General features: G+C 30.4%; 1 protein-coding gene across 1 annotated transcript; it reads left to right on the top strand.

Moving 5' to 3' along the window:
* Positions 1-316: 316 nt before the first annotated feature.
* Positions 317-12322, top strand: LOC127730655 (growth/differentiation factor 8-like). Its single transcript, XM_052239157.1, has 3 exons — positions 317-1587; positions 2932-3284; positions 9418-12322. Exons 1-3 carry the CDS (start codon positions 1071-1073, stop codon positions 9805-9807), a joined length of 1260 nt encoding a protein of 419 aa, XP_052095117.1. The 5' UTR covers positions 317-1070; the 3' UTR covers positions 9808-12322.
* The last annotated feature ends 902 nt before the right edge of the window (positions 12323-13224 follow it).

Below are 13224 nucleotides of genomic sequence, written 5' to 3'. Positions count from 1 at the left end.
GAAATTAAGTAGACCGATAATTCATTTAATACGATATCTCTTATTTCACAAGATTAAACTTTTAATTTACGCCTGTTCAGCATTTTAATAAAAGAGGAATTATTGATTACTTTCCGATGTTATCATAGTTGAAATTAAAACACACTTCAAATAGTGTCTTTTAAAAGGGACACTATTATTTTTATTGAAGCAGTCTTTATGCTTTAGTTAATTTGGCATAATATCCTTAACATTATAATGACCCTTGCGTGATAACACGGTATATCGATTTTGCAGTTCAAAATGTGAAGCGGATACTAAGGTTAGAGCATTATTTTCATTATGGCATAAGATTCTTACATACAGGTCAGAACTAATCAAATTTGTGTTATATGTTTGTTCTAAAATGTTACAAACTTGCTTGAAAATTGACATCAAACAGTAAATGTTAAGCCATATGATATATCAAGCAAATAAATACAAGCTTGTCAACGTACAAAATGGATTGTAGCGTTATCGCTTGCTTCGTTAATGAAGATAATGTAAAACATATGTCAAGAAAATTGTGTTAAATTACAAACTCCTTGCAACAATCTTGACACTTAATGTGCTCATCTAAAAACGTTTAACAGAAATTAGATTCGCAGTAAATCATCTTTATTCTCAATACACAGAAAGAATAAAAAGATTTGAGGGAAATTAGATTTGACACAAGGTATATGTCAGGCATCTGTTAACAAAAAAAAAATAATGTATGAAGATTTGAAATGCGATTAAAGGTTATATGATACGCTATACATCAACTAGCGAGAGTGTATAAAAGAAGTAGAAAACGAACAGGTGATTCAATGGACTTTTAACAGCTCGTATTCTTGTTACAACCATATAATACGCGAATTATAATCTGACAACTTCTTTTTATCTGTGCTTGTGAATTACTGTCAATCTTTTTTTCATGTTATAATTGATATCTATTTTCCGATGTATAAATCTGACCAGATTGTCACTATAAAAGCCTTGGGCATTCCTTGATAGTTACTGGTCCGGAACGGAAAGTACCAACGATCAGCTGTTTTTACAGCAGACAGAAAATGCAACAAATATCAACATTTTTCTTCAATTATTTATTTTTTTCCGTTCTGTTTAAATATTTGGACGGCAATCCTGCTCGAGTGGATTTAAGAGAACATGATTTAAGTCATATATCTAGCGAGCAGTTGAGGCGCGTCGTAACACAAGATGAAAATCAGGAATTTCGATCAGAAACTGACGAAGAAACATTACTAGAACATCTATACAACCAAACTCAATATAGAGATCAAAATAATAGATCAAAATGTACTTCTTGTACCGTCAGAGAAGATCAGAAGAAACACAGAATTGAATCAATCAAAAATCGAATTTCGCATGCATTAAGATTAGATGTTCTTGGGAAGCCAAATATGACAAATAACAAACTACCAAAAATACCACAATTTCAGAAACTTAAGCAAAGATACGAAATAAGAGAAGCTTTAGATATGCAGAATGACGAAGTTCGTAACTCTCAGGAGGATTATGTTGAGGAATTCGGACAATCTCAAAGGACTTATACTTTTGCTCAACTTCGTAAGTATAATGCTTTATATTTTTTATTTATAAAAAACGAGACTATTAGATCAATCCAATAATTTGCTAGATTTTTTGTTTTTTAAATGAATGATTATAGTATAGAAAAATGTAGTGTCCATATACAAAAATGTGTACATGTTAGTAAAATTTCTTCTTGTTCTTATTTCCTGACAGAAATCACGAAAACTAAGTTATTTATCTCTATAAGAAAAGTTCCGACATCACGTATATCAAAAACCTAACTTAAATATTTTTGATATTTCGGTATAATCAATTGTAATACGGTTTGAAATTTAAATTGTTTAAAATCTAACAAGTTATCTGTTTGTTTCTAGTTCATGTATCTGATGATTATAATAAAACTGTCAGAAAAACGTTCGTTCAACTCAACAGGGCAATAATACAATTAACTTACATTGTATCATTGAATTTTGGACCTTGGAGGAAACAGATGTTTCCGTAAAATAATTTTTACTTTACATAACTGTTTCCGTTCTCAAAACAACCTTAAAATACTAATTAATGAAGTTATACAGTATATAGATATGTCAAGGTTATGTTTTGCATTCTCCCTTTTCCCATGCATATATACCATGCTTTTGCTTTGAACAATAATATATATATATAAATATATTTAATAATTCTATATAAAACATCAAATGGCATAAGATAGTAATCATTTCATAACACTAATCATAAATCTCATGCTAAGAAAATTCATTCATAAGACATTTTACCTCAATTAAGATACACTTGCAACAAAGATTACCCCTTTTTAAATTCAGACTATTTTTTTAACCAAAATATTTTGACCAGTGACAAATACATTATGCTCATTCAGGACAATATAATCCCCAATAAAAAGTATACAGTAGTCAATATTTTAATGTAAATTGCTACATATAAAGATAATTTGGAAGAATTAATACAAAAGGAAATATAGTGTTGTTTGTCTCTTTATTAGTATTGCATAAAACTCGAACCCTGGAGCATGTTATGTACATATAACGCAAGAATATGTATAGTTAGTTAAACGTGTGATATAATCGTTTATCACGTCAATGTTGTTGTATCTTGTCCTTAACGTGTAATGTTGTCGTGGCCTCTTATCATTTACCTTAATACTGTCAAGCTAAGGACAAATCTATTGCAAAACAATACAGTACTATTGATATTGTAAACATGTATTCTACGTTTTAAAAATTAAATTGCTAATATTGCTTTTAAATTAAAAAAATACTGTTATACAAACAAATGGGAAATTAATTTTAAAAAAGAAGATAAAAAGAGTCCAGACTAACTATTAATCAGATATTTTAATTTAACCTCATATTTTTTCAGCTCCAACGGAATTAAACATTGAACAACCAAATTCTATATACTTCACTTTACCAGATCTAATGGACAAGGTTTTGGAAAAGGCTTTTCTGTGGGTTTATATTGATCCATCTCAAAATGTTACTCAAATTTATGTATATTCACTCGTCAAAAGTTCAAAAAACAGTGACTTTATAGAAAAGCAGTTCTTAAGTCGTAAAAAACGATCATCCCGTGGATGGCAACATTTTAACATTTTAAACGAAGTAGAAAAATGGATAGAAGATCCATCGAGGAATAAAGGTCTTGTCGTTGAAGCACTGGACGATAACGGAAGAAATTCGATTGTATTGCCCTCTGCAAATGATGATGGATACGTAAGTATTATATGAATGTAATCTAAAAGCATCTTGTAGCCATTTATAGGCAATTTAAAGTAAAATAAATCATCTTAAATGTCTAAATATCAAAATATTACATTTTGTTAGGCACCATGTTTATTTATTTCTCAGATACTTTTCTTGTTCTGGTCAGACCTTTCGCTTGTTTCTTATACTGTTTTAAGTCATTTCAGACAATTCAGTATATTGGCTCACATGTGCAGATAACAGATATTGAACATTCTGAAAATAATGAACAGATCTCAACTAACAGCAACAGTACATAATTTATCCACAGGATTTTCCAAAAATTAACTCATAGAAGATTCAAGTTTTAATATTTCATTTGTCTTACCACTTGTAATACATAAACATACAGTAGTACAAAGTATATACAAAATATAAAACAAACCATACACAAAGATAGAATACAAGTGCCATTCTTTTTAGAATAATGAGAGACTGTGTAAAATACATTTCACATAAAATTGCTATATTACATAACCTATATAACAACGTCAATCTAAGAATATAAAAAGGTATTTCGTCTGCTTAAAATATTAAAGCAGGTATTGGCAACCATATCATAACACTCGCTATTCTGAAATAAATACCAAAATTTTCATCATCAGATAAATTATAAAAATCTGCATTACATTTCAATGTTTCCCTAACTAAACAAGTATGAAAATCTGTTTATAGCGGGCATTAATACAAGCTTCTCATCTCACAGAATGAACATTAGTTACTCTTGCATTGTTCACCTTGGATGAATTTGGCTATAACTTTTAGGTTCCTTTAAGCTCTTTGTGTGTTTCGGTACTTATACATCCCGGGCTTTCAAATATTTGCCTTTGGGCGTTCCTGATGAAGCTAAATCCAGAAAAGCGGTTCGGAGGGATAACATTTATAATGTGTTAGTTTCGTTTGTTTATTTTTCTTTCTTCAGTCTCTTAAGATTACACTGATTAATTAGATTAAAGTGGACACGTCAGTCCAAAATTGTTGTACTTGTTGTTGAAGTTAGTATAATCTATGAAAAAGTGTAATATTAATCGCTCTGGAATATCGTTCTATAAAGCATCATTTTCCAAGGACAGAAAGTAGAATTATGAGATATAAATCCAGTTTATTAATGCGTATTGTCGTTGTCTTTTGAAGTGATTTTTTTTTGTTGAAGGAAGATTTTAGTGGTGCAACGACGTCCTGTTGCCATTTGATATTACTACTTTATTTGCTATAGAATTATGAAATACAACATTCTGCTTACACATCTATAGATTTTTTTTTTTTAACACAAATTACATATAAATGGACATTTTGATCAGAAAAGAAATAAGAAACCGCTATTTGTAAATGTATCACGCCGATTACAATGCACATGTCTTTGAAATAACATTCATCGGGTATTGTCGAGTCCAAAAGTTTATGAATAATATAAAACGTACGTGGTCATCAAGGTCCTTGAAAGAAAATCCCAAAACCGTGAAAGGTCAGTTGATTTATATCAACTATTTTTGTCAGTTTTTAAACTTTTAAACGCAGTAGTTAATGAGTATTTATTATATAAACTCGAAAGTTAATCGAAGGTCAACCGTCCGACCAAAACAATTAGTAAAATCAGGGAAATACCAGGTACTATACAAAATGGTATGTTGGAAAACTATTGTTACATTAGATATTTGAAAATTTAAACTGCATGGTTCAAACGTAATGGTCTGAAAGCGCTGTTTTTATGACACCCATGTGGAAACAAATGATTTAAGAAAATGAATTGTTGGTGTTTAGATTTTTTCGGGAAAGAAAGAAAACTTATTGTGTATGTTTAACGATGTATACGTGATTTTGTCTCCTAATATTTGGCTGAATTACAAACTTTTCTATACGTGAATTTATTTTTTTTAAGTCATAAAATTTGAAAACCATCAAAGTATATTTTTTATATCTTAATCTTACATTCTGTCTTTAGATTGTTTTGTTATCCACTCAACAGAAAAGTAGAATATTAGTATGCTTTAATATATTTGTAGCATAGTATAGGACAAAATTGATGTAGGTGTCATTTCTAAAACCCCCTATTAATAAATTAAGAAATGATTAAGAAACTAAGGTTCCAACTTCCGCTGGCAAGGTTGGCCTTAGATTTTTTGGCTATTCTTTTTATGTCTTTTTAATCATATAGCTTCTAACTTTTCTACGTATTTTTACATCCCATGTTTTCAAATGTTAAGATTCCTAATGAAGGTAAATAATAATAATAAAAAAGCGCTTCGGAAACACACGAAATTTGTTTAAATGTTATTTTTGTGTAAGACGTTTTATGGGGCAAAAAAAAAAAAGAAATTAAAAACATATCCATGCTAAGCTTTGCAAGAAAAAGGCGACAAGTTTCTTAGACTTACAAAAAAAAAAACCAAATAAGAGAATGACAAAGGAAAAAAAGGAATTGAAGATAAAAAAAAACAAAAAAACACCAACAATCCAACTATATAATGCACTTGTGTATATAAAACAAACCTGGATAAGATGGACAGTAACCACTTTCACTTCTTAGTGTTCAAATTTTGAGATAAAATCCATTTAGTATACCTGGACTTGGTGTACAACGAAACCGTCCTCTGTGAGATTAAAAATTAAAAAAAAAATAAAATAATAATGATACGTTGCATAAAATATTACTAAATGAGTTATATAAGAAAAATATAATTATTTTACAAAGGACAGTAATGACCAAAATAACTATGACGTGATTGTAGTTCTTCAAGAAGACTATAAGTGTAACTTAGTGTAGTTTGAGAGAAGTCATTGTTATAAACTAGAAAAGCTTTTTTAGAAGATTTTTTGATTGTATATTTAATGCCGATCAGGTTAAATTTATTTACATATCATATAGCAGTAGTCCTGGATGTGATTCGACAAAAAGACATATTCATCTACCTTAACAAAAATGGTAATCAAATTCTATTTCTGTATAGTTTAAAACAAAATGTCTTAGACAAAGTCGACGTAAGCCCTGGTAACACTTCAGTGGTATATCACATTTACAATATATAGGTAATTATGGAATCTTCAACCATGATGATGCGCATACATGTAATTATTATAATTCTAGAATTGCAACTGCAAGCAATAGCGGATGTCACCTGAACATTATCTATAGTAATGGCAGCCAGTTTTAAATTTCCAAACCCTGACTTCGCATATATGAATGACAGGTCACATTTCTATAAAGTTTCATTAAAGCTTTGAACAACTTTAAATTTTTCACATAATTGCTGTTTCAATGGCAATAGTGGCCATTTTGAAAATTCCAAAGATGATAGCACATTGTCATCTATACATTATGAGACTGTTTTATGTAAAGTTTCATTTCTCAACTTTTTACATTTTTTATGTTTCAATAGCGGTCATTTAGAAATTACAAACCCTATTTGCTCATCACACATGGTAGTTATCATAACGATACAGTTTAAGTAAGATTTTTCAAGTCATCTCCGAGAAATTAATCGAAAGTGTGAAAGAATAATATTTTACGACGAGTAAAATAACAATTATATGTCGCCCCCTTTTCGAGGTGGCATAACACAGAAACGGAGGGACACCATACTTTCGTTCCGGGGGATATAATACTCAGACAACAACTTCTTTGAAAAATTTCTGACTTAGGACAGGTCACAAATAAAGAGGGTGGGGGTAAAACAAGATTTATAAAATCTTGTATACCCGTTCCCCGGGTCTGCCTTGTTAGTCTATGCATACATCAACCAATAATATCACTTAATTCATTTACATCGGTATTACAGACGACAGAAAGATAGCTACGCGATATTTATTTTAATATCCATATTTTGATATTTTTACTTTATGGTATCATTTTTTCACGATTACACAATCTCTCCCCATTAAATCATTGTTTATAATTGTTTTAATTTTTCGGATAAATCAAAGAAATGTATCTGATAATGTGACAAATTTCATTGTCTTAATTTTTTTTTGTATCAGAAACTTTATATAAGTACATTGCACCAACAAGTTTTATGTGTTTTTCGCATTTCGAACAATGTTTGTCTAATTTTCCATTCTTATCTGAAGTGTTTAACAGCAAAACTGTTTTAGTAGACTTCTAGTTATCGATGGTATAATCATTTAGAAGGCAGTGGTTCCACATTGACAAGAGACTGAAAGGAGTTGATCATTTAGACTAAAAATGTGAAGGTTTAAAAATTATAGCGTCAAAACTACGTAGAAAATTAATCTAGACAAATAGAACTATATTTGTGAGTCGCTTATGTAAATGCAGGATGAAATTAATCAGTATGATTCTGTATAATTTGTTACCCTCCTTTATGACTTATTTGCCTGCCGTCATCTTAATTTTCCATATTGTATTCGCGTAAATAGCTTTCAAACAAACACATTTTTGGAGACTTCGAACACACGAAATTTTTAAAATGTTATTTTCATTTAAGCGCATCTGACAAATCTGATATTGTGCCATGTAACATATATCCATTACAGTTATTTGTTAAACATATTATGTACTTCAATATAAAAGTATATCAAACTACCAGGTGCTATATGACTGATCGTTATTTGTTGAATGTTTATTTTAGTATAAGATTATTTTTCGTTTCTCAAAACAGATGTTCAGGATTCGGGTTAATTAAATAAACGATGTATGTACTGATGATAAGAGTATATCAGCACTTTTTAGATTCCTGAAATAGAAAAAAATAAATCAACTCTATCGGCTTATCCAAACTATAAGGGTATTTTCAAGGCGTAGCTTAAAAAAATTATGTCCAAAGGCCTTTGATTATTTTATTTTAAATTTTCCTTTTGATTTCAGAGTTGGATTTTTTGGGGATTTACTTAAATCTTGCCTGTGTTGGTTTTTGATAACAATGTTTAATAGTATTAATGAAATCACTAACAAGAACTATATAAGTATATGTAATAAAATATACACTGTATTAAAACCTGCAGGTCTTCTTTGAAAAAAAATATAAGCATATACATTCATGAAGGAGAACCTCGTTTTGAAAAAAATGATTTCGACATTGAAACTATGAACAATTATCAAACGTTTATGAAATACTAGTACACGAAGCCAGAGACATAAACAAATTAATATAAGTTTCTGCTGAATCCTATCTAAGTCAGGTTTGAAGATGAGAATCTCAATTTCTGTAAGACGAGAATTATTTGGAAAAGCTTTAATTATGAAATAATTCAGGAAATACCAGATGCATTAGGAATGTTTTAACTTCAATAATCTCCAACGCAAATGCCAATGTGTAATGCAAAACTATACAATAAAGATAATGGTTTGTCAATTAACGCACGAGATGGAAAAATCGAACACCAAAGAGTAATTAAATTTAAAAACCACTAAGTGAAAAGCTTTATATCAAAATGCATTAAGTTGATTTTAAATAGTCATGCAAAGGTTGACATCAGTGTTGACAATGAAATTACCACACGCAAGGGTTTTAATGACAAAAGTCCAACATTTTCAGATCAATGCCCGGCGTCTCTTCTGCTTCGCGGTAATTCAGGCAGGTAGTTTGAAAAGTACTATTACATAGGACAAGTTTACGATCGCCATCCTTTTGCTATGGCTATGACAAATATTACAAAAATGAAGGACCTTGCTATCAATTTCCGGTGTTAACAGTCTTTTGTCATGCTGCTTATCCGAGAAAAAAACCGACACAATACCACAAACATTTACAGCTATGAACGTTGTGCCAAGGATCATTTTCAAAAAATTACAGAATGAGTAAAATCTGTTAAATATGCAGCACACTCCTCTTTATATCAATATCACATATATATATTTGAATTATGACATAAAATTTTAAATACGAATTGCTTTAAGGTATTGTAATAACAAATTTTCCCAAAGCCTCATTGACAGCTTTTAACCTCTAATAATTGCACATCGTTGCAAAAAATCACATTTAGTAAATGAAATATACACGTGTGTGCCACTTGTCATGTATTTTTCAGCTATAACACGGATTGTATAGTAGGGAGAGGGAGGGATTGTTATATTTTGTAGATTTATATAAAAATATTAACACGAAATTTAATCAAACAGTCGATTAACATATAATTCCTCTTTCAGGAACCTGTCTTGGATACAAGAACATCGCTTCAAACACACCACAGACGCAGTAAACGTTCAATCTATCTCAACTGTGATGAAGAACATGCAACAGAGTCTTGTTGTAGATATCCATTAACTGTTGACTTTGTTGAGTTTGGATGGGACTTCATAATAGCCCCGTTAACATACTCTGCATATTACTGTGCAGGGGAATGTAGGAATCAACACATGGATTCTGGTCCTCATGGATATTTACGTCAACAAGTGGATGCGCTACCCCCTGAACATGGACCTTGTTGTAGCCCAACTAGGATGGGACAACTATCAATGCTTTACTTTGATCATTCAATGAACATTCAATTCACAACCTTGCCGAGAATGAAAGTTGAAAGATGTGGATGTACTTAGTCTCAATGCAAACTTCCGAAAGATGTCTTTCATGTTGGTTTTCATTCGTGAAAAGTGTAAATGAGCTGAAATGCCCGTTTGTGTGTGGTTGTTTTGAGTTGTTGTTATTAAGAAATCCTATCATTGATCTCGTGTTTATCTGATACAGTCGATCATTTGTAACTGTTAATATTGCTTATTTGTATATATGTATATATATATATATGTATTAGATACATGTACATAGCCCGATGATTGAGTGTATCTAATGTACATCAAGCCATTATGGTTAATGCAAAAGGATAGATTTAAATAATTTAGGATGGGATCCTTCAGCAATTTTGTATTATTTTATGGCAAACCCAATACATTTAATGAACATGGAGTAAATATAAATATCGACAAGTAGGGGGTATATCTGAATCGTTATATCACTTCTCACTGTATTCAGTAACTTAAGTTAACTCGATATCATATCACATAATAAAAAAAATCTAATATTATACGATGAAAGTAAAACGAACCATGAAATTACTAAAGTTGTCAATTAATTCGGAAAAGTTGTTGTGCAAGTGCACTGATTTGCGTTCTTAACGCCACGGGAAGGAAAATTTAAATAAGCAAAAATCCTATCAATCCTTAAAGATTAGGCTGGAAACCTGGAAAAATACTCTCTCGTTTGGTGCACATTGTATATAAAGATACTTGTATTACTGGTTTAGTTTTGTTAGACTTAATTCGTGCCGAATGATTACAAAGGTTTATTATTTAAACGTCCAATATCATTATTTTCAAACTTCGAAAATGTATTGCTTTCCACAAATTTTCCATTATCAAATACACATACATCTACAATCGTAAACAATAATATGATAAGCATACACTTCAAATGTCAATTATCTTTGTAACAATAAATAATAATAAAATTTGAGTAAATTTTTTGTTAGTAAAAAATGGATTGATGTTGGGAGATACAAAACAGAAAATAATAAATATTTTTTTCAAAAGGTGAATTGGATCTGGGTTCTGTGTATTCACATTATTTGTACAACTCTCTTTACTGATGGCAAAAAATGGATTTTCCGTGACCTCAATGGTTCGCGAAAATTAATATTTTTATATATAGTATAGTAACAATATTCGCTGCAAAGAATTTTACAATCGACAAAACTGGCGTTTACTCCTTTGTAGTTAAAACTGTCAGTAAATATTAAGTAATATTGCAGAATAACTTGTTCACGCCAAATTTGTTCTTGAAGATATTATCAGAAACATTTGATCGACTGTATGTTTACAGTATTTGTTGTTTGTTCATTTGGTGTTCATTGTTGTAACTTGGCAATATGGTGCTTTACAGATTCTTTATATTTTAAGCTATTTAAATTGACGACCGCTAAAGCGGTAAATTGTAATTTAAAGTAGTCTGATTCGCTTCAAAAGCATGAAAAAATACAATTTGTGTCATTATTTTTATAATGTAAAGAGTACACATAGTAAAAGAAATTGTACTTCCTGTCAGTGCTTTTGCTTAGTTGATGTTGTGAAATTGGTAATACATCAGTTTTTGATGCACAATTAGTGCTGTAAAATTAATGCTTCGTAGTTATAAATAAGAAATAGACCCAAGACCATCGGGTACGACATCTTTTGCCAAATCTTTTTTTATCTATTTAATAAGCTTGTATTTGGGATTCGACTAAGTTTTTTTTCTATTTGATAAGCGTGTTTTTTTGAAATTGGCTAAGATGCCCTTGTCTATCTTTCAAAACTAAGCATAAACAATAATATATGACTATTGAAATGTGTTAATATGTTAAGCTAAAAGTTTAATTCAAACATATTTTTCCATTTGATGGAAGAAATCGGCAAATTTTGTGATAGATATAGAAGATATGAATATTTGCGTGTATTAGCAATGGTGGGTAAAACCACAATTTGCAACCAAGTTGCATGTGATTGACTAAATAGGGCATATTTAAGTGATAAGGAAAACAACATGGGATCTGTGGTGTCTCAAAATACTAGAATTATATAATCGTAAGTGGTTGAAACAAATTATAGAGACTAAATAATGTTGTATTTTATGACATTGACATATTTGAAATATAAATATGAGGATATTTCGCATGACAGCAAAAAGTACTTTTAATCTTCAAACTAATCTGTCTGCTGGTCTTTTTTCTCTACAAATATTATTTTCCAGACAATATAGTGAGGTCCACATTCTAATGCATTCCATTTTTAATGTGCATTAAAGATATTAGCGTGAGGGAAATTTGTAGCTTGAATGACTGTAAAGAATATGGTTATATAAATGCAGTGATTGTTTGTGAAGCTGTTTAATGTTATGCTTAATTGTCTTTAAAAATGGGTATTTAGAGGGACAACACTTTATATTATGGTTTTTTTTTGTTATCAGTAAGGTATATTTATTTTTGGAAACTGCATCTAACAATATGACCACAGTTTGCCTTTTAAAAAAATGATGTTAACAACGTTTCGAACTGTGATAATACAAATAAAATTTTTTATCTTATATTTTCTTGTTTTGTTAATAAAATCCATGACGCCTAGGAAATAAATAGTTACTTCGTGAGACGTAATAATTTGTAAAGACAAGAATAGAAATATAGCTACTCTATCACGTGGAAGAAATTTTAAAGGACAAGTCCTTGGTTATCTAAAACTGCCTAACAAATATAATATGTATATCTTGTTCCACATGAGACACCCGAATTTTGCCCTACAGTATATTCGAAGCAGGTACTTTGAAATGATTCACATCAGGTCTGAAAACGGGACACGTTAGAAATATGTCATTAGATAGTTTAGAGACCCCTTTATATAACTATGGTCAAAATATTCGTAATGATGATGGCAAAACTTCTGTGATACTGGAACTCTGTCAGCGAAGTCACTTTGTTTCAAAAGGTCCTTAATAGTGAATTAACTGTGAACGTACATATATTCTACACACCAAGAAGACTACTGCATTCTACTACACTTTGTACAACTCGGAAAAGGGAAAAATCACGATGGAAAAGTTAAAATTGTAACGTGTTTTGTTCATTTTGTGTATAACCGCACTTTATTGTGCATTAAAAGGTACAGTATATGCCAAGATATGGAAACTGATTTCTTAATCACCAAAATAAGTACGCTTTCAGTAACTGCATGTATACGGTAATGTACATCAAATGTAAACACGTTTTCGTTTTCATTTTTTTTCATCTTTGATACACATGAAACTGACCGAACTGGATTAACACTTTACCCTAACGGGACACATGATATCGCATCAAACGCGCACCTGAAGTACAAAATGTTTAAGCCAGGTATCTATGTTGAGTTTGTTCCTAAGATATTATTAATCCAACGGATCACATCATTTCACTTCTCAGGATATAATATATCAACGGAGTACCTGAAATAGTATCA

This window comes from Mytilus californianus, unplaced genomic scaffold, assembly GCF_021869535.1.
Source record: "Mytilus californianus isolate M0D057914Y unplaced genomic scaffold, xbMytCali1.0.p SCAF_2, whole genome shotgun sequence".
NCBI classification, from domain to species: Eukaryota; Metazoa; Mollusca; class Bivalvia; order Mytilida; family Mytilidae; genus Mytilus; species Mytilus californianus.
This window is presented reverse-complemented; position numbering and strand designations above follow the sequence as displayed.